The sequence below is a fragment of the Meles meles genome, chromosome 9, assembly GCF_922984935.1.
Source record: "Meles meles chromosome 9, mMelMel3.1 paternal haplotype, whole genome shotgun sequence".
Lineage (NCBI taxonomy): Eukaryota > Metazoa > Chordata > Mammalia > Carnivora > Mustelidae > Meles > Meles meles.
In genome coordinates this window covers 62,178,586-62,205,393 of record NC_060074.1, presented here as the reverse complement: position 1 = coordinate 62,205,393, position 26,808 = coordinate 62,178,586, and the positions used below count along the sequence as shown (strand labels likewise).

Sequence of the window (26,808 nt, the reverse complement as noted above, 5' to 3'; positions counted from 1 at the left end):
GGCGCTTGGGTGGCTCAGGGGGTTAAGCCTCTGCTTTGACTCAGGTCATGATCTGAGGGTCCTGGGATCCAGCCCTGCATCAGGCTCTCTACTCAGCACAGAGCCTGTCTGCCCCCACCCCCCGTGCCCCCGCGACCCTCCGCCTGCCTCTCTGCCTACTTGTGCTCTCTCTGTGTCAAATAAATTAAAAAAAAAAAAAAAAAAAAGTGCCAGCCAAATGGGAGTGGACTCATGAGCCGATATGAGGTAAGGAAGTAGAGAAAAAAGTATAGACATCCTTTTAAAGAGGTTTTGTTGTGGAGAGAGATGTAGGTGAAAAACAGAACTCTTTTGTAGACTGTTGGTTCCCATCAACACTGGAAGGAAATCCCAGTGGAAGCCCTCAGTTTATTTGAGGCTATAGCTTGCATCAAAGGCAATACTGCACAAGTGGAAAAAGAAATAATGCTTTTGTGAGTGAAAATAATGGGACATGTAATTTTGGACCACAGTTTCTGTTGCTATTATTTGAATAATCTGTATTTGATTTTGAGCATCCTTAAAAAACTCTGAATTGTTACAAAGATAACCTTTGATTTATAAAAGAACTATAAAATCTAACCTTTCAGTTGCTACTCCATTCACTTCAGGGCCATAGTCTTCTGGTCTGGTAAGGGTAGAGCCATGTAACTCAAGTATCAGCTTCCATTGGCTGTTTGGGGTTTTTATGATGGGAAATGGTGTTTGGCTTGAACAAATAGAAGTCTTAGGGCTTCTGCGGGAAATGTGCCTGTTTGCTTCCCCTTTTTACAAAATCAGATACCTGAACTTTTCTCTGATTTTTAAAAATTTACCCAACTTTCTTCAAATTATCATCCTACAGATAATTTTAAGATTTTTCTTTTTTTTTTTTTAAAGATTTTATTTATTTGACAGACAGAGATCACAAGTAGGCAGAGAGACAGGCAGAGAGAGGGGAGGAAGCAGGCTCCCCGCAGAGCAGAGAGCCCGATGCGGGGCTCGATCCCAGGACCCTGAGATCATGACCTGAGCCGAAGGCAGAGGCTTTAACCCACTGAGCCACCCAGGCGCCCCAATTTTAAGATTTTTCTTAAATATCCTACAGATGTGTTTCTGAGCACTAGCATCTGTTGATTAATTGAATTGTCTAGTGAGGTGTTGCTTAAAACTTTAAAAGAATCATATATGTAGAGAATCTGCAAGAATTTATAATTTTATAAAAACATAAAAACAGTGAATGTCTGGTTTTTAAGCTGCTAAATAAGAAGCAACTTTTTAAAAACTTCTATATGAAACACATTTCCTTCAGAAAAAGCTGTGAAAATGTTACATGATCATTCCCGGAATGATTTTGAAAGACCAGTAAATTCCTTCTTTTACATATTTGCCAGAGGTAAGAAGTGCCTGGCACTGACACCCATGATAAACAGAAGAGTCAGTAACAGGACAGGACAGTTGGTGTAGCGTTCTCTACAAGTAAATAGCCAAAGGAACGGTACCATTTCATGGCGGTTTTATGAAAGAATTGTAAGTACCTATGATTTGCAAACTTATGATAACTTTAAAATTCCTCAGCCTCTCCTTTTAAAAATGGTCTAATGTTTTTCTTTGAGCTCTTATTACTTTTAAACATTTGAATATATCTAAGGACTCTGTCAGAATATTTATAGAAAAAGCTGAAGAACTTACTGGTTTTAGGAACTGACAATTTATATCATTTATTCTCCTTGACACATTAGATGTATATGCGATGATGTAATTTATGCTTTTTGGAGAAGAAGAAGAAAAATTTAAATATACTTAATCCATTAAACTGTGTGTATATATAATACTGTTTATGTTTTATTGTTTAAATTTTATTTTTTAAAATTTTGTTTCATTATTTAAAATTTTATTTATTACTGTTGTTTATTATGTATTATTATGTTTGATATACTTTCAGGCTTTAAGCCATGGTGATTTTCCTTTCAAATTATCATGAACATTTCAATAAATACTATGATAATTATACTTATCTAGAGCTTTCAATTTTACCAAGTACAAATCACTATCTCTTATAATACAAGAACCCTATAAAGCGTACTTTGAATATTTTCTTCATTCAGTGTCAGTAAATAAGTAAATAAGTAATAGTAAATAAGTAAACTGAGATTCAGTTTACATTACTTAACAAGAAATTCAAACTATAATTGGAATTTTGAACCCCAGGTTGGTATTCTTTTTTTAATATTGTACTGGCATGGGTTCTTTCTATATTAACACCTGTTTAGGGAGTAAAAATAGCATAGCATTCAAATTTGCCTAAATTAAACAAACACAAAGAACCAATCCTTAATACATTACTCTTAGAGCAGACCCTGAGCATAATATTAACTCTTACAGCATAATCCATGAATAAGAATGTTGTGAGTGGAAATTACGACTTGGCTGGTACTCGATTGTATGATTTTGCTTACTTAACTAACCAAAGAACACAAGCTGACTCAACACTTTGCTTATAAATAATACTGTATTTCCTTTGTAAAAATGTGTGTGCCAGAAAATTTCATTCTCTTTTTAGAGACCCCACTAACCTCATCCTTTAAATAGATGCCTGTTGTTATGTAATCTTAGATGAATGTGAAGACAAGCCTTTTTGTATATACTAAAATTTTGGGGTAGAATATCTGTGGTAATCAAAATGCTCCCTTTAATTGAAACTCCAAATGGCTCCCACTGGAAGTCTGGGGACTTAAAAGAAATAAGGTCAAGAAAGTGAACTAACATTGTCTTGTGGTACAAAGTATTTTTTCCCAGCTTTATTAAGATATAATTGGCATAAAACATTGTATAAGTTTAAGATGTACAGTGTGTTAGTTTGACACACTTATATATATTGTGAAATGATTACCACCAGAACTTCAGCTTAGCTCACATCACGTAATTACCACTTTTTAAAAAAATTTATTTATTTATTTGAGAGAGAGATTGAGAGATAGAATGGAGCAGAGGAGAGTGAGGGAGAATCCCAATCAGATTCTACACTGAGCTTGGAGCCCGATTCTGGGCTCGATCCCATGACCCTGAGATCATGACCTGAGTTGAAACCAAGAGTTGGATGCTCAACTGCTCGTGCCACCCAGGTGCGCCCCCCCCCCTTTTATGGTTAAAATCTCCCTGAGCAACTTTCAAATATATAATGCAGTATAAATAACTGTAATCACTCTGCTGTACATTATAGTCCCAGAAGTTATTCATCTTGTAATTGGAAGTTTGTACCCTTTGTCTAGCATTTCCCCATTTCCCCCACCCCTTGGCCTTAGAAACCCCCATTCTAGTCTGTTTCTGAGTTCAGCACTTTTAGATTCCATGTATCCATGTATACTGATATGATACAGTATTTGTCTTTTTCTGTATGACTTATTTCACTTAGCATAAAACCCTGAAGGTTCATTCATGTTCTCATAAACAGCAGGATTTCTTTCCCTTTTTCATGGCTGAGTAAGATTTCATTGCATTTATATGCCACATTTGCTTTATTCATTCATCCACTGATGGGCAATTAAGTTCTTTCCATGTCCTGGCTATTATGAAATAGTGCTGTAATGGACACGGGAGTGAAATTATCTCTTTGAGATCCTCTTTTCATTTCATTTGGTCATGTACTCAGATGTGAGATTTGTGGATGATATGGTAGTTCTATTTTTAATTTTTTGAGGCAGCTTTATACTCTTTTCCATAGTGACTATACCAGTTTACTTTCGCACTAACAGCGTGCAAATGTATTTCTTATAGCTGCTTGGTATTTAAAGAAGCCTTCCCAAAGGTTATAAAATTACAAAAACCTTAGAGAATGGAGAAGTAACAATTGTTTGTACCTAGGCAAGATTCTAAGTGTTGAAATTATAAATGAACTTGCTATTATAAAAAGTATCTAAAACCTGGAAAATAGTAAGTTCACTAGGATCAGAGTGGTTAATTTTTTTTCTTTTTCTTTCTTTTTTTTTTTAGAGTGGTTAATTTTTTAAACAGGGGCTATGTTTCTGAATACTTTGTAGAAATCTGACTTGCATAATTCAAATTTAGTTTTCCTATAGAAATAAATACATGAGATTTATGTTTTTCAGTTTTAATCATGAAGAAACATTAAAGACTCACACATATAAAAATAACAGAAAATGTAATCTCACCATATTTTGTTTTAAAGATCAATAAGATCCATCAAGTTATTATCTGTCTGGTTAATTGCTACTAATCACACAGTGAGGATTATAAACTAAACAAATCCATTTTTCCATGTAGGCCATGAGGTCAGATAGTTGAGACTATAAACAGGCAGATTTAATGATGTCATTAATAAGAGGAGACTCTATCTCTGTGGTGTCTTATTTACTCCCACTAAGCATATGTTCTTTAAAAAGCAAATTACTGAACAGATGGAATAGGGAAAAAAACTAAGGTGAGTAACAGAATTATTTAACACAAACTCATTATACATTCAACATTAAGGGTATAATTATATTGCATTTTCATGTTTGGAATGATTATGCATCACTCTTTAAGGTTAAATTTGGGTGTTTTCTACATAAACTTGAAGTTATATAGTCATAACTCCAAATGGAATGTTTAGATGCCTTCTTAGTGCTGTTTAACTTTGTCAAAGGAAAGGGGATATTTATTCATACAAAGAAAAAATGCAGTGGTTAGTCCAAAAGCTGTATATATGGAGATACACAACTAGAAATTCATTCTTTCTAAACCCCAAAGGTTTCAACCTTTCCACAATGCTGTGCTTAGTACTGATTCCCTTTCTTTTAAACTTTAGCCTGTTGTCAGTTATGTCATAGAACTCTCAAGTCTTCTGAATAGTCCAGTGGTGATTCTGTTTGTGGGGTAACTTGCTTGTTAAAAGTTTTGACTTTGTAACAATGTAGATAAGTCCCCCTCCCAAAGAGAAATGCTAGAAAACAATGTAAAACTATTGTTTATTTTTATTTTTTTAAAGATTTATTTAGTATTTGACAGAGAGAGAGAGATCACAAGTAGGCAGAGAGGCAGACAAAGGGGGAGGGGGAAGTAGGCTCCCCGCCAAGCAGAGACCCCCTTGGCTCTCAATACCAGAACCCTGAGATCATGACCTGAGCCAAAGGAAGAGGCTTAACCCACTGAGCCACCCAGGCACCCCTAAAACTATTGTTTAAATAAATAAATAATTTGAAGGGGCGCCTGGGTGGCTCAGTGGTTTAAGCCTCTGCTTTCGGCTCAGGTCATGATCTCAGGGACCTGGGATCGAGCCCCGCATCGGGCTCTCTGCTCAGTGGGGAGCCTGCTTCCTCCTTTCTCTCTGCCTGCTTCTCTGCCTGCTTGTGATCTCTCTGTCAAATAAATAAATTTAAAAAAAAAGAAAGAATTTGAAGATTAATTGATGAATGCTTATATTTGGCTGGTGGTTTTGTTTGTTTGTTTAATTACTCATGTGGAATCACAGAATGATGATTTTCTGATTTTCATAGTTGGAAAAAATGTTGGTCAAAGTTAACTATCATTTCTTGAAGTGCAGACATAAGATATGCCATCAATTTCATGAAAATAAGCCACAGTCCATCAAAAAGAAATAAAAGATTAGTTTTGCTTTTGTGATAAAATGTAAGTAACATTCTTTATATTTTTAAATTTTTACTTTTGAACTTTTCCTTGAGTCGTAGAAAGAGATTAAGACACTAGAGTAAGAATAACATGTGAATGATGCTTATGAAATTTTCAGGACAAAGAGTAGCATATAATCTTTTAGTGAGAGCATTGCAATATATCCGATTGGTTTTTATTTTAGGATCAAAAAGTGAATGTTAGTTATTATTTTAGCTGCTTTATCTTGGCATTCATAATACAGGACACACCTATTATACCAGAATTCTTGTGCTAAAGTTGTTTTAATGGCTTTGATATTCTGAGGGCTATTTTTGAACAGAATCTTTGCTAAGACTTTGTGCTGTGCTGACCACCAGTACTTGGCATGTTATATATGCCTTTGTTTCTAGATCCGCCTATTTCCTCAGGGAAAGTTTGTATAAATGAAGGAGGTTACTGTATGTTTCTTTGTCATTTCCTTCTGTTGTTTCTTGAGAGGAAAAATTGCAATAGATTTTACAGTATTTCTACCCTAAATTAGCTACCTTTCTGTGAAGCTGAACGATAGGGTAGTTAGGAGGGCTGGAAATAGTATTTCAGGTTGCTTAAACCAGGCAGATGACACATAATTTACTTTTCAGAATGTGGGTTATTTCCTTTGCTTGAAGAGACCAGCTGTAGTTTTATAGATCGTGATGAACATGAGTTAGTCTTTAGCATGCGTGCCTCATGGTTTTCTTCTGGTGAGCCAGGGCTTCTTTTAGATATTGTTCCATAGAAAATAATAATAGTCTTTATTGAATAGGTCATACAGTTTTTTTTCCCCTGTCATTCCAAATAGAATTTTAAGCCTCAGATGGTTGTTTTATCAGTCCCGGACACACATAGTAGGAGATTCAGCAGCGGAATGGCAGGGGGAAAGGAAATGGGTGTGGAGATCAGTTACTCTGCAGTTGACTAACTGTGACTGAGGACAAGTTAATTCTCCTCTTAGGAATTCATTCCTTATGCTAGAACATACAGAAAACAGCAACTTTGCAAGGTGGTTGTAAGAGTTAACTATATATAACGCATATATAGTTTCCCACCTATTGTAGCTTCGTGAGTTCATGATTGATGTTATTATGGGTGCTTCACCAGTGTTCATTGATTGATTAAACTGAAGACACCTAAAGAGAAAGGGAGAACAAGGTAACATTTGGGACTTTTCATGTATAATTGAGTAAAATAGTAAGCTATTAATTTTTTAAGTGCAGAAAATGCCGTTTTTCCTTTTCTATTCAAAGCTAATGATGGTAGCTTATAAATGCTGTCATGTGGTAGTCTGTCATGTGGGGAAACTCATGTTGCTTTATCTCCTGGTTCAGAGTTCTTTCCTAAGTATCATTACCCCCCCCCTTTTGTTTTAAGATTTTATTTATTTATTTCAGACAGAGAGCAAGAGAAAAGAGAGAGAGAGAGAGAGAGAGCATAAGCGGTAGGGAGGGGCAGAGAGAGAAGCAGATTGCCCGCTGAGCAGAGAGCCTGCATGGGGCTCGATCCTAGCACCCTGGGATCATGACCTGAGCCAAGGGCAGATGCTTAACCAGATGAGCCACCCAGGGGATCCCTAAGTATCATTACCTTTAACTTTATGCTTACTCTATCAAGTGAGCTCATTTTAATTAATCTATAATTTGACCTTTTTCACACAGAAGAATATAATATATATGGCTGATATTGAGGAGAATATATATAAAATAATTTCTTTGGGGGAGTTGCCACACTAACAATGTGAGAAATTGTTAGTAAAAGTTAAAAGACTCTTTATAATAGACAGGAGGAGGAAGAGAATTCCTTTAATGGGATATAGATGTTAGGAATCCTAGTGGTTGGTTGGTTCTCTGCATTGCTTAAAGACAAGCAGATTTTTATATGAGAATAATGTATTTTTGTGCAAGTTCTCCTTTCTTTCTGAGAATCAGGGTCTGATGTGAAACTTTAATTTCATACCAAATATATCAACTGTCTTGTTTCAGCATGTTGTTAAGAAATTAGGATTTTTTTTTTTTTTTTTTTTTTTTTTTTTTACTGGGAAAATATTTGAGCACCTGACTTTGTGTGTATCTGAAGACAACATTCATTTATTCAACGATATTTTAGGGATGCCTGAGTGGCTCAGTCCATTAAGTGGCCACCTTCAGCTCAGGTCATGATCCCAGGGCCGTGGAATCTAGCCCGGAGTTGGGCTCCTTGCTCCAGCAGGGAGTCTACTTCTTCCTCTGCTCTGCCTGCTTATGCTCTCTCTCTCTATCAAATAAATAAAATATTTTTAAAAAACCCAAAATTTTATTAACTGTTTTCTTTTTGCCAAAAAATATTCTATCTCCTTCAGCATTTAAGTAGCTGGACTCAGCAAGCTTCCAGTCACTAATCAGGTTCCACTAATCTGAACTAATGACTAGTCAGAATTGTGAACATTTACAGTAAGCCCTTTGAACATTGTTGCTGTGTGAAAAGCATATAATATGTAAACAGGGATTTCCTTGCTTAATGTGCCATTTTGTGCTTGCAATAGACACCAAAAAATGAGATAGGAAGGCAAACTCTTTCCTAGAGACGTTTTCTTTGTTGGTTTTCAATTTCATTGTGACTTTTCAGTTCTGATGATGCATACATTTTATTTCTAGGTTTTTTTTAACTTTTTATTAAATTATTTACTTTGGATTTGAGAAAAGTTCTGAAAGCAGTTAACTAATAAAAATAGGGTAGTTCCAGATTATTCCTTCCCCAAATTGAAGGGATTATTTCTATAGAAGGATAAAAATGATGGTTTCTGGAGAGTTACATTTTATGTATTTATTTTTATTTAAAAATTTTTTTTTGCATGTTATGTATTTGTATCTTAATACTGCTTGGAATACTATCCTATTGAAAGGATTATTAGTATGATTTCTGACCTGTGATCTGATCCAGTGTTCTCATTTTTACTACCTTTCTCCAAGAGTAAGAGGTAGCTGATGTGTTTTTTGCTTAGCCTGCAAGTGTTTAGATGAACTATAAAAATGAGTTTGGGGCCATGATTTCTTAAAGATTTCCCAGTGTATGGATCAAAGTTCTCTAGCAATCCCATATCTAGTAATACTGTAGAAACTCTTAAATTTTAGTGAGCTCTCTCACAGGGTCAAATAAGACTTCCACCTCCTTGGTAGAACATGCTGAAATGGCTGTGCTTGGCACAGAAGAACCTCTAGAGCCCTAGATTGTCTGCTGTTACCTCTTACTATGTTTTACCAAAAATGTACTGTTGAACTTTATATGAATGAGACCATGAAAAGAATAAAATAAAAATGATAAAAATCCAAAAAAGATAAAATGATAAAAATAAAATAAAATGATAAAAAAAATTACATTGCTTGCCCAGGTCTTGAAATCCTTATCCCACTTCAAAGATTGGACGTGGAAAGCAAGTCATTGCATGCTACTTACACAAGACCAACAGAGTGAAAATCCAATCATTGTGTGCATTTGCAAAGATAAGCTTTCATTCTACATCAGAGATCAATGAATGAGTTACATCTGTGTATTTTAAGGCCAAATAAAATGTTTAAGGTTTACTTGAACTTTTGATTTCACATTTTAAGGGTGGTTTAAATGAATTTCTGATTAGATTGGTTTTTTTTATATTTGTGTTCCTTCTTGATCATTTTTCAAAATCATTATTCCTAAAATGTTTTCTTTGTCAATACCTATATATATATAAAAATATATATATAATATCTGTCAATACCTATTATATATTAAATATAATATATAATAACTATATATAATATATAATTAAAACTAGAGAAATCTTTTCCCAAATGAATTCATTAAATATGTAGCAAAAATATAAAAATATTTCTACAGTGCTATGTCTGAGTTTAAAAGTACAATTTTGAATTACACATTATTGGGTAAGCAACACCTACATGAGGAATCCCATCTTTTCTGGGTTTAGGTAGTGAAATCAGTATGGAAATGCAATTATGCTGTGTTTTCATTATACCAGCTACCTCTTTCTTTGTTAGATGTGTTAGCCTATTCATTGATTGCTGCTTTGTGTCTTCCCTTAAAACAAATTAGTTTAATTATATTTATTTTATATATACATATATATTGCACATTTAATATTTATACTAACTCATTGATCTGTAGTTGAAAGAAGACTGTCTTACTGGAAAAGCAGTTCTTGAACTGTTTGAATCATAATAAAACTGTTTCTTGGATAATCAATTTGTGTCTGAGGCTGTGTTTTGTATAAACTGTGTGGCTAATAATTCTTTAATATCTGCCGGTCTTTAATGAATATGTTATACTTTTAAATGCCAGTGATGTCAAGTAACTGGGGAATCATGGCTTTAAATTATTTCCATGTGCGTGGAGGGATCTGGGAGGAATTACATTGAGTACTAAGAACATGCTATATTAGTTTTGTTGTGAAGTCTTGACAAGAATAATATACCAAAAAGGGGTATATACAAAGACTTGCCTGCTGTTTATAGCAGCATTATTTACAGTAGCCAAAAAGCAGAAACAACTCAAATGCCCATCAATTCATGAACAGATAAATAAAATGCAGTATAGTCATATAATGGAATAATACTGGGTAATAAATGTAGTAAAATACAGTTACATGCTACGACATGGATAAACCTCAAAAGTCTTATGATCCAATGGAAGAAGCCGGAGAAAAGCCAAAAGAAAAAAAGAGAAAATCATATTTTATGATTCCATTTATATGAACTATCCAAAAAGGCAAGCATGTAGAGACAGGGAGTAGATTAGTGGCAGTCTAGGGCTAGGACACAGATATAAAAAGAAAATGATGATCTTCACTTATTTAAAGCACTTACTGAGAACATTAGAGTGGAAGAAACTTAACAAAGTTTTCAGCATAGCTCTTCATTTTGCATACAAAAAGGGAGAAGTGACCTTCATTTAGGAGATCAGTATATCACCCAGGCGCCCCTAAATCAAATGTCTTGATGCTTAGCATGTGTGTGTGTATGATTTGTCAACAATAGGTTTTTTCTTTTTTTACATAGAAGTGCAGGTAAAGGACATTTAAAACGGATATTTAAAAATGTGGCCCTGGGGCTCCTGGGTGGCTCAGTGGGTTAAAGCTTCTGCCTTCCGCTCAGGTCATGATCCCAGTGTCCTGGGATCGAGCCCCACATCGGGCTCTCTGCTCAGCGGGGAGCCTGCTTCCCTTCCTCTCTCTCTACCTGCCTCTCTGCCTACTTGATCGCTGTCTATCAAATAAATAAATAAAAATCTTTAAAAAAAATAAAAATGTGGCCCTTGTTTCCTATTGTGGTTATGTTTTCCCTACATCCTTTTGTTTTAATAGCATGTATTTTTTTTCTTTTAACAGCGTTTTCACTTCTGCATAGATTTATCAGATTTTTGTTATGAATAATAGTATTTGTGCTTTTAAAATAGATCAAGAATTAATTTCATTTGTATGTCTTACTGTGTCTATAAGTGAGGGCCTCTTAGTTCAGGTAAGTAGTCTAATGAATGAGGGTCTGTGCAGGTAGGACTAGTTTAGTAATTGGCTATTAAATCGAACAATACATATTGATGGGGATAGTCATTTTTCCTATACCTTTGCCTTTATTTTAGTCCAGTGGTTCTCAAACTGTAATATGCTGGATTACCAGTATATATCACTTGGCCCTATATACAGATGCGATTAAATAGGTACAGTGTGGACCCACTCAAGCAAATCACATTGAAACAAGTTCCGTAGGTGATTCTAATGCCTATCAAAAGTTTGAGAATCACTGTCTTAGAAAATCTAGTTTTATTGTAACTTTTTGTTTTTAAATAGTTTGATTTGCCAGAAGTTGCAAAGATAATGCAGTTTCCTTATGACTTCTTCCAAGCTTCTCCCAATAATCATGTCCAACGTAACTATAATACATTGTTAAAATGAGGGAAGTGACATTGGCGCAATACTATCAAGTCGGTACAGAACTTGTTTGGATTTCATCAGCTTTTACATGCATTTTTTTTTAAAGATTTTATTTATTTGACAGACAGAGATCACAAGCAGGCAGAGAAGCAGGCAGAGAGAGAGAGAGGAGGAAGCAGGCTTCCCACTGAGCAGAGAGCCCTATACGGGGCTCGATCTCAGGACCCAGGAATGATGACCTGAGCCAAAGGCAGGGACTTAACCCACTGAGCCACCCAGGCGCCCTGCATGCATTTTTATCATTATTATCTACTGTTTGTTTGTTTTGATTTATAATTCTATGACATTGTACTACATGATGTAGATTTGTGTGACATCCCGCAATCAGAATTCAGTACTGTTCTGTCACTGCACAGGAAGCCCTTTGTATCAGCCCTTAACAGTCACACGCTGCCTCCAGCCCAGGCAGCTGGGAATCTGTATCCTATGACCTTAAGTTTGTCATGTTTGGACTCTTACATAAATAGAACCTTACGGTACATAACCCTGTGAGACTGTTTTTTTGTTTTTTTTTTTTTCCCCACTCCTCATGATGCCCTTGAGATCACTGAGATGTTGAGTGTATCAAGACTTTGTTGCTTTTTATTGTGGAGTTCATTATATGGGTGTCCACAGTTTGTTTTATTCATTCTCACACCCGAGCACATTTGGGTTGTTTCCAGTTTGGGGTTGTCACAAAGTCAGGTGCCATAAACATTGATGTCAGATTTTAGACGAACCTAAGTTTTCATTTCTCTCTGCAGATACCAAGAGTAGATTGCAGGGTCATATGATGTGTGTGTTTGGCCTCATATTATACTCCCAATCTTTCCCAACGTGCCTGTACCATTCTGAGTTCTACATGTCACATGTGAGAGATCGAGTTTCTGCCCACTCTTGTCTGCACTTAATGTTGTCAAGTTTTCAATTTAGGTGTGTTGTGGTATCTCATCATAGTGTCCATTTGCATTTTCCGATGGAGAATAATGTTAAACATCTTTTCCTGTGCGTATTTGCCATTCATATCCTCTTTGGTAGCGTTCAGAACTTTTGCCCATTTTATAATTGGGTTGTTTTCTTTCTGTTGAGTTTAATTTTAGTTTAGTGTTTTTTTTTTAAAGATTTTATTTATTTATTTGACAGAGAGAGAGAGAGAGATCACAAACAGGCAGAGAGGCAGGCCAAGAGAGAGGAAGGGAAGCAGGCTTCCCACTGACCAGAGAGCCCAATGTGGGGCTCGATCCCAGGACTCCAGGATCATTACCCAAGCCGAAGGCAGAGGATTTAACCCACTGAGCCACCCAGGCACCCCTATTTTTTAGTTTTTTAATTTTAAAGAATTTATTTATTTATTTGATAGGGAGTGTGGTTGCACGAGAGTACACATGGGAAGCATCAGGCAGGGAGAGAGGGAGAAGGAGGCTTCCCACTGAATAAAGAGCCTGATGCAGGGATCGATCTCAGCACCCTGGGATCATGACCTGAGCTGAAGGCAGGCCCTTAACAGGCTGAGCCACCCAGGCGCCCCTCTTCCTGTTGGGTTTATAGGGCTCTCTATATTTTCTGGATATAAGTCACTTGGGCATATAACTTGCAGATATTTCCCCCATTCTGTCTTTTCATCTTTCTAACAAGGTCTTCAACAGAGCAAAATTTAATTTTTAATAAAGTCCAATTTATCAATATTTTTAAAAAAATCTTTTATGGATTGTGTCGTTGGTGTCATGTCTAAGAACCTTTGCCCAAGTGTTTGTCCCAAGTATTTTCTCTGTTTTTTTTCTCTTGTATTTTCTCTTGTCATTTTCTCTTGTATTTTAAACACTTTATAAGTTTATATTTTATATTTAGATCAGCATTAGGCCACTTTTTTTTTTTTTTTAATAAGGTGCTACTTTAGATTTTAGTATTTCCAAAGTCTGAGACACTATTTCCAAGTAGTTTTTCTAGCCAGTATTTGATAAAACCTCTAGCTGGGAAAATTCCTTCCAAGGACTTTTCTTTATCAGTATGCAGTTAAGGTTTTGTTTGAATGTGGTTTACTCTAAACCACATTCCCCAACACCACTCCCCAACAAAGATTTAAAACTTTAACAAAGACTGACTGCTGTTTAATATTTACCAAAGTACCTGCATACATACCTTGTTCTATTGTGCTTTGCTTTATTGTGCTTCACAGATACTGCTTTTCTTTTTTTTTTTAAAAAACAAATTTTAGGTTTGTGGCAACCTTGTATTGACCAAGTCATTGCCATCATTTTTCTAACAGCATTTGCTCCTTTTGTGTCTGTGTCACCTTTTGGTAATTCTGGCATTATTTCAGACTTTTTAATTATTATTTGTTACAGTGATTTGTGATAAGTAATTACAACTCACTGAAAGCTCAGATGATGGTTTAGCATTTTTTAGCAATATAGTATCTTTTTAAAATTTAATTTTCTTTTTTTTTTTTTTTTAATATTTTATTTATTTGACAGAGAGAGATCACAAGTAGATAGAGAGGCAGGCAGAGAGAGAGAGGGAAGCAGGCTCCCCGCTGAGCAGAGAGCCCGATGCGGGACTCGATCCCAGGACCCTGAGATCATGACCCGAGCCAAAGGCAGCGGCTTAACCCACTGAGCCACCCAGGCGCCCCTTAAAATTTAATTTTCTTTAGGGCGCCTGGGTGGCTCAGTGGGTTAAGCGGCTGCCTTCGGCTCAGGTCATGATCTCAGGGTCCTGGGATTGAGTCCCACATCGGGCTCTCTGCTCAGCGGGGAGCCTGCTTCTCTCTCTCTCTCTGCCTGCCTCTCTGTCTACTTATGATCTCTCTCTGTCAAATAAATAAAATCTTTAAAAAAAACAAACAAAAAAACCTTAATTTTCTTTAAATTCAATTAATTAACATACAGTATATTATTAGTTTCACAGGTAGAGTTCAGTGATTTATCAGTCTTATATAATACCCAGTGCTCATTACATCATGTGCCCTCCTTAATGTCCATCAACCAGTTACCCCATCTCCCCATTCCCCTCTCCTCTAGCAACTCAGTTTGTTTCCTATGATTAAGAGTCTCTTATGGTGTATCTCCCGCTCTGATTTTGTCTTGTATTTTTCCCTCCCTTTCCCTATGCTCTTCTGTTTTGTTGCTTAAATTCCACATATGAGTGAGATCATATGGTAATTGTCTTTCTTTGATTGACTTACTTCACTTATCATAATACCTACCCTCCAGTTCTATCCATATGCAAATGGCAAGACTTCATTTTTTTGATGGTTGATAAATAGTCCATTGTGCATATATATATATTCTTTATCCATTCATCTGTCAATGGACATCTGGGCTCTTTCCATAGTTTGGCTTTTATAGACATTGCTGTTATAAACATTGGGGTATAGGTGCCCCTTCAGATCACTACATTTGTATTTGTGGGGTATGCTGAGGCTAGGAGTTTTAGTACTATGTTGAACAACAGTTGTGAGACAGGACATCTCGGTCATGTTCCTGACCTTAAGGGAAAGCTCTCAGTTTTTCTCCATTGAGAATGATATTTGCTATGGGCTTTCATGTATAACTTTTATGATACTGAATTATATTCCCTCCATCCTTACACTGTGGAGAGTTTTTTTTTTTTTTTTAAAGATTTATTTATTTATTTGACAGAGGTCACAAGTAGGCAGAGAGGCAGGCAGAGAGAGAGAGGGAGAAACAGGCTCCCCACTGAGCAGAGAGCCCGACGCGGAGCTCGATCTCAGGACCCTGAGATCATGACCTGAGCCGAAGGCAGAGGCTCAAACCACTGAGCCACCCAGGCGCCCCAGTTTTTTTTTTTTTAATTAAAAATTTTTCAGTGTTCCAAGATTCATTGTTTATGCATCACACCCAGTGTTCCATGCAATACGTGCCCTCCTTAGTACCATCACCAGGCTCACCCAACCCACATTCCTCTCCCCTCCGAAACCCTCAGTTTGTTTCTCAGACTCCACAGTCTCTCATGGTTTGTCTCCCCCTCTGATTTCTCCCAGTTCACTTCTCCTCTCCATCTCCCCAAATCCTCCATGTTATTCCTTATGATCCACAAGTAAGTGAAACCATATGATAATTGACTCTCTCTTTGACTTATTTCACCAAATGTTGGAGAGGATGTGGAGAACGGGGAACCCTCTTACACTCTTGGTGGGAGTGCAAGTTGGTGCAGCCACTTTGGAAAACAGTGTGGAGATTCCTTATGAAATTAAAAATAGAGCTACCCAATGACCCTGCAATTGCACTACTGGGTATTTACCGCAAAGATACAGATGTAGTGAAAAGAAGGGCCATCTGTACCCCAATGTTCATAGCAGCAATGGCCACAATCACCAAACTGTGGAAAGAACCAAGATGCCCTTCAACAGACGAATAGAAAAAGAAGATATGGTCCATATATACAATGGAGTATTATGCCTCCATCAGAAAGGATGAATACCCAACTTTTGAATCAATGTGGATGGGACTGTGGAGAGTTTAAATCAAGAAGAGATGCTGTACTTTGTCAAATGCTTTTCCTGCATCTTTTGAGAGGATCATATGGTTCTTGTCATTCCTTTTATTAATGTGGTTTATCACCTTGATTGATTTATGGATGTTGAACCACTCTTGCAGCTGAGGAATAAATCCTACTTGGTCGTGGTGAATAATATTTTTAATGTACTGTTGGATCTTATTGGCTAGTATCTTGGTAAGAATTTTTGCATCCATGTTAATCAGGGATATTGGTACATAATTCTCCTTTTTGGTGGGCTCTTTGGTTTTGGGATCAGGTAATGCTGGCCTCATAGAAAGAGTTTGGAAGTTTTCCTTCCATTTCTACTTTTTTGAAGCAGCTTCAGAAGAATAGGTATTAATTCTGCTTTAAATGTTTGGTGGAATTCCTCTGGAAAGCCATCTGGCCCTGGGCTCTGTTGGGAGATTTTTGTTGGTTATGGATTTCCTTATTGGTTATGGATCTGTTTAGGTCTTCTGTTTCTCCCTGTTTCAGTTTTGGCAGTTTATACATCTCTAGAAATACATCCATTTCTTCTAGGTTGCCTAATTTGTTGGCATATAGTGGCTTATAATATGTTCTTATAATTTTTTCAGTGTTGGTTGTGATCTCTCCTCTTTCATGATTTTTTTTTTTTTGTTTTGTTTTAAATTTGGATCCTTTCTGTTTTCTTTTTGTTTAGTTCAGCTAGGGGTTTATTCCTAGTTTTATTGATCTGCTCTACTATTCTTTTGGTTTCTATTTCCTTAATTTCTGCTCTAATCTTTATTATTTCTCTTCTCCCACTAGGTTTAGGCTTTATTTGCTGTTCTTTCTCCAGCTCCTTTAGGTATAATGTTAGGTTGTGTGTTTGAGACTTTTCTTGTTTCTTGAGAAAGTCTTGCAATATGGTATTTTTAAATTAAGTGCATACATTGTTTTTTAGACATAGTGCTAAACCGTAGTTTAAGTATAACTTTATATGCCCTGAGAAATAAAAAAATTGACTTGATTTATTGCGATATTTGCTTTATTGTGGTCTAGCACCAAACCCACAACATCTCTGAGTTATGCCTGTATTTGAGAGATTATTGAAATTGTGACTTGAAGGTAACTTTGCTTTCATTTCATGATTGGTTAATCTATTATTATATGTATATTAGGTATATATATGTATACACATGTATATGTATACATATATACATAGGTACACACATATACACAAATACATATACATATATATATACATACATATACATGTATCTTGGAATCTTGGAACACTGAAAAATTGTATATATGTGTATATATATACATGTAATTACAGGTATATATGTATTATATGTATATTATATGTATATGTATAATATGTATTAAATACATATGTGTATGTATTTTAATAATTATAATATCCACATTTAATGTTTCTTAGTTCTTTACTAGCATGCTTTTGAAAACCAGAAAATTATTCCATCCAAGAACTTTCTTTTAAAGACTTAATTTTTTTAAATAGCAATTTTAGGTTCACAGCAAAATTGAGCAGAAGGTACATAGGGTTTCCATACATACCCTGTCCCTACACATGCACAGCCTCTTCTACTATCACCATCCACCACCAGAGTGGTGCATATGTTATAATTGATGAACCTACACTGAGACCTCATAATCACCCCAAATCCACAATTTATATTGGGAATCACTCTTGATTTTGTACATTCTATAGGTTTGGACAAATATATAATGACATGTATTCATCATTATAGCATCAAATAGAGAATTTTCAGTGCTCTAAACATCCTCTGTGCTTCACCAGTCATCTCCCCAACTTTACCCTGTAACTCCCAACAACCACTAATCTTTTTATTATCTTCGTATTTGTGCCAGAATGTCGTATAGTTGGAAACATACAAGCTAGCCTTTTCAGACTGGTTTCTTGCACTTGGAATACCCATTTAAGGGTCTTCCAAAGTTTTTCATGCCTTGATCCTTCATTTCTTTTTAGCGACAAATATTTCAGATGTACCATATTTTGTCTATTCATCTATTGAAGGACATCTTGGTTGCAACTATGAGCGCTTGAACTTCCTTTTAGGGATGAAAATTACTCTATTGTTTCAGAGACATAATAAGATGAAGCAATCTGTTGATAAGTTTTTACTTTAAATTTAATTAGTAACTCTTAGTTTGAGGTTTTTGTTTTTTTTTTAAAGATTTTATTTATTTATTTGACAGAGAGAGATCACAAGTAGATAGAGAGGAAGGCAGAGGGAGAGAGAGGGAAGCAGGCTCCCTGCTGAGCAGAGAGCCCGATGCGGGACTCGATCCCAGGACCCTGAGATCGTGACCTGAGCCGAAGGCAGCGGCTTAACCCCCTGAGCCACCCAGGCGCCCTTAGTTTGAGTTTTTTTTAAGTATTTAACTTCTTTTGAGAAAGTGGAAATATATAGGGTTTTTTATACTTAATTTTTATGCGGCAAAAATAAAGGAGGTCCAAGAAGTGTTGCAGAATTTTCTGTCCCCATGTTTTTGTAATCATTTTTGAATTTTTAGATTGTAGCATTATTATCATTTTTATTACTTTTTCAAACTAATTTTCATAAAGTGCATTGACTGTCTCTTGTATGTTGCCTTCAAGGGAATAATTATGAAGTTCAGAGGAAGCTTTCAGCAGATGATGCTGAGCCCCATTGCTCCTGACATTTATTACTTACTAGGCAGAGGGCTATCTTCACAGAATAAATGGAGCAGCAAGTGAGTACTGGGGCATGGTTTTAGAGTTTCAGTTTGTTTTTGAGGGAAATTATTTGCTAAATAAATTTAGTTCCTGGAGCTAGATGGCCATTTAGTTAATTTAGTTTTTCTTTTGTAAGATCCTTTTAGGTTATTTTTGAAATTGTTCCATTGGACTCATTTTGTTTTTAAGTTACTGGTTTCTGAGGACCTCCTGGTATTTCTTTATCCAGTTTCTTTCTGTAGCACTGAGCACACAGTGGGTACCCAATAAATGTTGTTGACTGTCTTGTTACTCATTGTTTATATTGCTTTCAGGTCTGTTTTTAAACTTTGCTCATTTGTTTTGATGAATTTTTTTATCTCCTCCTTTGATATGTGCATTTCTCCTGGAGGCTTTCCTTATCCTACCACTTGTTGATGTTTGAGTTTCTAAACTTTGCATAAAACAAACATCTCCATTAGATATTTAGAAAAGCCCAGAGACAAACTGAAATTGCAGCAACTATTAGTGGGTTAGGCCGCTGCCTTCGGCTCAGGTCATGATCTCAGGGTCCTGGGATCGAGTCCTGCATCGGGCTCTCTGCTCAGCAGCGAGCCTCCTTCCCTCTCTCTCTCTCTGCCTGCCTCTCTGTCTACTTGTGATTTCTCTCTGTCAAATAAATAAATAAAAAAAAAATCTTAATCTATGTCTTTGGTAGTTCCTTAAGTGTGTTTATATGAATAAGAATGTATCCACTTAGGGGCGCCTGGGTGGCTCAGTGGATTAAGCCTCTGCCTTCAGCTTAGGTCATGATTCTGGGGTCCTGGGATCGAGAGTCCCACATTGGGCTCTTTGCTCATCAGGGAGCCTGCTTCCTCCTCTCTCTCTCTGCCTGCCTCTCTGCCTACTTGTGACCTCTGTCTGTCAAATAAATAAAATATTAAAAAAAAAAAGGAATGTATTCACTTATATCTGTACATTTTTCTGTATTATATCTCAGTGAAAATATCAAGTGAGGTTTAGGTTTCCTTTCTTTCATAAGGAATTTCCTTATTTGATGAAAGGAAGCAAATGGAGGTTTAGATTTGGAAAAGTTATTACAAAACGTTTAGACTGCTTTTTTTTTTTTAAAGATTTTTTTAATTTATTTCACAGACAGAGAACACAAGCAGGCAGAGAGGTAGGCAGAGAGAGAGGAGGAAGCAGGCTCCATGCTGAGCAGAGAGCCCGATGCGGGGCTCAATCCAAGGACCCTGGGATCATGACCTGAGCCGAAGGCAGAGGCTTTAACCCACTGAGCCACCCAGGCGTCCCTAGACTGCTTTTAAGATTTGTTATATTCAGTGATTCTGAGACCTTCCTATATTTATACACAGTGAATTGACCTAAGTTGCAATCTTGAGGCAGTGTTTCAGCATTTACAAAGTTCTTCTGAAGGTATATTGTTAACTCTAATTGAATACCCATTATATGTCAGGCATTATGCTAGACTAGTGGTTCTCAAACTTGGCCGCACTTTAGAATCACTTGGGGAGATTTTAAAAATCCCCCAAGCCAATTAAATCAATTTCTGGGAGGGAGACCTAGGCCTCAGTGTTTTTTAAAACTTCTCAGGTGGATTTATCATGTAGCCAAGTTTGAGAACCAGTGGCTAGACAATACGCATTACCCATTCAACCCTCTCAGCCACCCTGTGAGATGGGATATATTGTCCAGTTTGTGACTGAAGAAATTGTTTCAGAGAGATTAATGACCAACTAATAAGTGCAGCCCCAACCACAAGCCAAGATCTCCAACTTGCTTCAAAATCTTGAACTCTTATCAGTAGTACCACTGGATGATTCATATGTTGGTTTTTTTTCCATTTTAATTGCAAATGAATACTTTTTTCTATCCCCTTGTGCTTTTCTATGTGTCATATCTTCATGTTTTCACAGGGAGGATATACTGTATGTTGATCTAGTCAGCTATTTTTGTTTTCCCCCTGCCACACTACTGATACCCACCTCTCCAACCAAAGAAGGTGAAAACCAAATTGGCTTAGAGGGGCACCTGGGTGGCTCAGTTGTTAAGCGTCTACCTTCGGCTCAGGTCAGGATCCCAGGGTCCTGGGATGGAGCCCTGCATTGGGCTCTCTGCTCAGCGGGGAGCCTGCTTCTCCCTCTCCCACTTCCCCCTGCTTGTGTTCCCTCTTTTGCTGTGTCTCTCTCTCTCTCAAATAGACAAATAAAAAAAAAAAATTAAAAAAAAAAGAGTTTGGCTTAGAAACAGGAGTAAATTTTTGTGCTACTGACTTTGATAAAATGTGATATATTGTGTGGTTTTTAGCTATTTTATATACATAAACAAAATGCCATCTAGAAGTCAGGCTTTTGGTATTGAGAATGTTATTGGATATTACTAAATGTTGAAGAAATTTCTCAAATCACCCGGTGATAAGTAGAATGGGAGTGGGGAGTGTGAATTATGTTATTTAGCATTTCATTAGCTGGCTACCATAGTGAATATTAAATGTTTCCTCACTATAAATAACTTTTGGAAGTCTCTGGGTATATGACAACTAAGCCACAAAAGCTTCATTTACTCATGCTGATTCAGTCTGGAAGACCTGGTGTTACAAAGAGATTCTGTTAAGTCCCTGTACCTCACTTTACACAATTGCTAAGTTCCTAAAAGTAGTAAAAAAGGAAGACTTGAGAGGGATATAATAAAATATGAATAAACCAAATGAAAACTATAGTTGAATTGAGCATACTCTGATGAAGGTTTATTCTTTCTACCATACTGTCAGTGCTAGAAGGGAAAGCTTATCTGGATATAATCTTTTTTTTTTTTTTTAAGATTTTGTTTATTTATTTAACAGAGAGAGAGAGAGAGATCACATGTAGGCAGAAAGGCAGGCAGAGGGGGAGGGGGAAGCAGGCTCCCTGCTGAGCAGAGATTCCCGATGCGAGGCTCCATCCCAGGACACTGAGATCATGACCTGAGAAGGCAGAGGCTTACCCACTGAGCCACCCAGGCACCCTCTTTGTGAGACCTTCCTATATTTATACACAGTGAATTGACCTAAATTGCAATCTTGAGGCAGTGTTTCAGTATTTACAAAGTTCTTATGAAGGTATATTGTTAACTCTAATTGAATACCCATTATATGTCGGGCATTATGCTAGACTAGTGTTCTCAAACTTGGCTGCACTTTAGAATCACTTGGGGGAGATTTTAAAAATCCCCTAAGCCAATTAAGTCAATTTCTGGGAGGTAGACCTCCCAGAAATCTACTAGTGTGTTAGGTGTGATAGCTCATCATAGCTACTTATTGAACAAAAGGATCTATCTATACAAATGTCCTACTATAAATATAAACGACATACTAAGAGACTTTAAAGCAGAAGGACTTCCATGTATAAAACAAGAAAGGTTCTTGGAAGACAAGGCATCCAGAGAGAGGATATTCACTGGTTGATTGCAGAGAGAATGTCCTCTTTGTGCATGGCATGAGCAGTGGGTGCTTTTGAGCATAGCGGGTCTGCTAGGTCACCTGATGCTGCTAGAACTGAGGTGGAGGGTTTATGTAGAATTATACTTCTCTAGATTGTTGGTTAGGGAGGTGAGGCTGTAATCAGGATGTCAGCTGGGGCTCAAGTCTCAGCTGAAGTGGGATCAGCTTTCAAGCTCACAGTCTTGGCTGGTGGCAGGCTGCAAGTCCTTGTTAGCTCTCCGCCGGAGACGAAGGGAAGCGGAGAACATGGTAGCGGGCTTCCCTTAGAGCGAGTGAGAGTGTCTAGAACTGACACCACTAATCTCAGAAGTGACATTCTTTGCTGCATTTTGTTCACTGAACATGAGTCACTAAATCTAACCCACTTTCAGTGAGAGGGGATTTCACAAGGAGCCAGGGTTACTGGGGGCCATCTTAGAGGCTCTCCATCGCAGTAATAGATTTCATTTAACAGTATGTAAAAAATTATTTAATATGTAATCGATATAAAATAATACTAATAGGTATTTAATATTTTGGTACTTAGCCTATAAAATGCAGTGTGTATTTTGCACTTAGCACATCTCCATTCAGATGGTGTATTTTCTTTTCTATTTTTTTTTAAAGATTTTATTGAGAGAGAGAGGACGTGTGCACGTGTGTGTGCACATGAGCAAGGGGGAGGGGTAGAAGGAGAAGTCCCACTGAGCAAGGAGCATGAGACTCAATCCCAGGACTCTGAGATCATGACCTGAAGGTAGACGCCCAGACCACCAACACATCCAGGTGCCCCAGATGGTATATTTTCATTTGAAGGACTTGATCTGTATTTAGTTGTATAAAATTTAAGAATTTTTTTTTTTTTTTTTTTTTTTTGACAGAGAGAGATCACAAGTAGACAGAGAGGCAGGCAGAGAGAGAGAGAGGGAAGCAGGCTCGCCGCTGAGCAGAGAGCCCAATGCGGGACTCGATCCCAGGACCCTGAGATCATGACCTGAGCCGAAGGCAGTGGCTAACCCACTGAGCCACCCAGGTGCCCCAGTTGTATAAAATTTATAGTAAAAAATAGATCCACACATCTGAGCTCTTCCAAATATACTTAAATATTTTCCAACAACTGAATCAAGTATCAGTTTTAAAATAGAAATTAAATTGAACTAAAAAAGTGTAATCCCTCATCACACTAGTCATGTTTCAAGTGCTCAATAGGCAGATGGCTACCATATTAGGTAGCAGAGTTCTGGAAGTTTGGCTGCAAAAGGAAGGCGGGAAATAAAATGATACTTGGAAGGAACAGGAAAGTGGAAATTAAGATAATAGAAATCAATGCCCTTTGTGTGTGTGTGTTCTGGGGAGGAGGAAAGAAATCTAGGGTGATGGAAACCCAGAATACAGTTAACATGTTTGGATTATTGATCAGATTTGAGTGGAGGTGCAGTGGGTACAAAAACCCTGAAATGATGAAGGGCTTGTGGTAGGTACCTTGTATTCTGAGTGTTGAAATGTGAAACCATTGAGTGTGGGAGACTGAAACCAGAGGCTTTTCAAACTGTTTTTTGAGTTTGTCACTCTGTTCATCATTTTTTCCTAGTGTGTATGCCAAGACAGAGAAAAGCACTTGGAAATGGAACCATTTCCTGTGAGCTCAGAGGAGAGAGACCCTTTCCTGACCAGGACCAGAGTATTCTCAGGATGGAAAGAGCTCCCGGGGCATGGGGTTTCTGTCCATTCCCCTTTTTCAATCAAATGTTATTTGTAAATTATCACAGAAAATTTTCTTTCCTTCTCCATTTTGGTGACCAATAATACTACTGTGTTGTGCAGGGTAGATGGCACGCCAAAATATTATTGTGCCCTGCCCTCAGGTGAAAGATATCTGAGCCACTGTTTTGGCCTCTGAACATTATTATGCACAAATCTCTGCGTGAGGAAAAGGACCTGAGATCTTTTAGTTCGATACCTTTATTTTGTAAATGAATGAATGGAGGACCAGAGAAATGATTAACTTACGGTGAGGGAAGTAGCCATTTAGGACCTTCCCCTGCTTTTTGATTCCCCGTGCTTGAGTCCACTACTCCGAATGCGGAAGTAGCAGTCTCTGTTGGCATGAGTGGGCATTTGCACATCTAGCATCTGCATTCCTATTTAAATATCAGGGATGATTTAGATGGTGCTTGTTAAGGTTATCGGGAGGGTTTGGTACCATGCTCTGTGTGCTTTGGAGCAAGTTTCTTAACCTCTGTAAACCCCAGTTAAATGGCAATGACAACTGCCTCACGAGATTAAATGTAGCCAAAGGCTCCTGCCCAGTGTTTAGCAGTAGTTCTTCAGTAAGGGCTCACGGTTTTGTTTTTTTTTTCTCTACCACTTGGCTTTTGTCCATTCATCTTTTGTTGTTATTTTGTATGGAAGTTTCAGCTCCCAAAGGGATGATATAGTATAATAATTAAGAGCACTGGCTTTAGCGTCCAATAACTTGGGCTTAGACCTCCATCCCAGCCCTGATAGCTAAGTTCTTTAAACACGTGGCCCATCAGTTTCTCATCTGGAACATGATGGTGGGCACACTTACCATATACAGGTTGTGAGAATGAGTTAGTAGATGTTAATCACTTTGGGCAATTTCCACCAGCAAGTCAGTGCTCAAGCGTTTTCTGTATTGATGACACGGTAATAAAATAGGATTAAGTTATTTTATTTTTCTGTTGTGTCCGTTGGGAGGCATTTTAGGGATATGCGGGCACTAACATTTAGTAAGTGCTGACTTTGATGTGAAGAATATCTTTGCCTCTTTATCTGGAGTCAGAGCGCTACCATTGCGCCACGAGGTCGCCTCTTTATCTGGTACATTATGCCAAATGTATCCCAGAAAGCATTCCATTAAGTCATTCTTTCCTCCTATTAATCACAGTCCTCACTGGTCACGTTAAGCTATAGATGGAACATCTGAATTCGGACCCACAGCAAGTTACTGAACATCTGGGCAAAATGGAGGTGGTTTCCTTCCATGCTGGAATTCAGTCTGGTCCTATTTAATTCTTAATCCTGTCTCCCCCACCCCCCCACCCCCGACCTTCATCCCCTCCAATAGGCAGAAGATTTAAAATCTTCCTGAAGATTGAATAAATTTACCTTTTTTGGTCTCTTTGAATTTCTTCTAGTTCTGACTGGTCAGAAATACTTGATTCTCAGCAACTCACCAAGCTCTCATTGTCCCGTGAACTCAGGGAACTGAGAGAACCCTCCCTCTTCTCTTTTCTTCCCTCAATTAAACCAGCACTTACCGACCACCCTTGTGGCACTTGACGTTCTAGGTGCTAGTGGAGAATGAGAAAGGTCAGGTCCTCGCCTTTTCATTCTAGAGGCTTACTTCAAATAATAACCAAGTGAATACAGGAATGAAGAGGATGATAGCAGATAGTGATAAATGTGACGAGTACAACAAAACAGGTAGTGCAGAATAGGGAGAGATGGGTGGAGATCGGCATTGGCACCTCTTTTGTGCGGTCAGAGAATACCTCTGTGGGGGAAACATTCGATCTGCAGTCTGGATGAGGTCAGGGAGCAGGCAGTTTGAAGTTCGAAGGTTAAATGCACTTTGGATAGAGGGAGTAGCTGTCTAAGTCCTCAGGGTTGAAGGATTTGGTCTATTTGAGGAGGGGAAAGGATGCCAGTGTGAATTACAGAGGAATTTGAAACAGAGTAACCTAGGGGGAGGTCAGAGGTTTGCAGGGGCTAGGTCAGTGCCTTTGGAGACTCCCAGGCATCAGAAGCACTTGGGAGTTGTCAAATGCAAATTGCTAGGACTCCACCCCCAGTGTTTCTGTTAGTAGAGGTCTGCAGTAGAGCCTGACAACGTGCGTTTCTAACAGAGTCCCTGGTGGTGGCGGTGCTGCTGCTCCTCTGAAATCACACCTTGACAGCCACCAGGATGGCTCATCTAGGGCCTTGTACACCAAGGGTAAGAATTTGGGTTTTATTTTCCGTGCATTTGGAGGCCAGTGAAGGATCATAGGTGCGAGGTGTCAGATTTACATATTTAAAAGAGCACTCCTGGGGTACCTGGGTGGCTCAGTTGGTTAAGCCTCTGCCTTTGGCTCTGGTCATGGTCTCGGGGTCCTGGGATCGAGCCCCACAGCAGGCTCTCTGCTTAGCAGGAGCCTGCTCCCCCCCCCCCCCCCGCTTGCCTCTCTGCCTACTTGTGATCTCTCTCTGTCAAATAAATAAATAAAATCTTTTTTTTTAAGATTTTTATTTATTTATTTGACAGAGAGAGAGATCAAAAGTAGGCAGAGAGGCAGGTAGAGAGAGTGAGAGGGAAGCAGGCTCCCTGCCGAGCAGAGAGCCCCATGCGGGACTTGATCCCAGGACCCTGAGATCATGACCTGAGCCAAAGGCAGCAGCTTAAACCACAGAGCCACCCAGGCGCCCCAAATAAATAAAATCTTAAAAAAAAAAAAAAAAAGCACTCCTGACTACTGCAGAGAATAGATTTTAAGGCACAAGAGGAAAAACAGGAGAGACGAGTCAGGAGGCTACTGCAACAGTCCTAACAAG

General features: G+C 37.8%; 1 protein-coding gene across 9 annotated transcripts in view; it reads left to right on the top strand.

Moving 5' to 3' along the window:
* Positions 1–26,808, top strand: part of COBLL1 (cordon-bleu WH2 repeat protein like 1) — a 168,473-nt gene that overhangs the window by 71,772 nt on the left and 69,893 nt on the right. Inside the window, exon 1 of one of the 9 annotated variants that reach the window (XM_046018453.1) lies at positions 1,459–1,527. The exons of the other annotated variants lie outside the window; for them this stretch is intronic. Within the exon in view, the coding sequence (XP_045874409.1) occupies positions 1,517–1,527 (11 nt within the window). The 5' untranslated portion in view covers positions 1,459–1,516. Of the gene's footprint in view, positions 1–1,458; positions 1,528–26,808 lie in introns of those variants that run through there. 9 annotated transcript variants of the gene reach the window in all.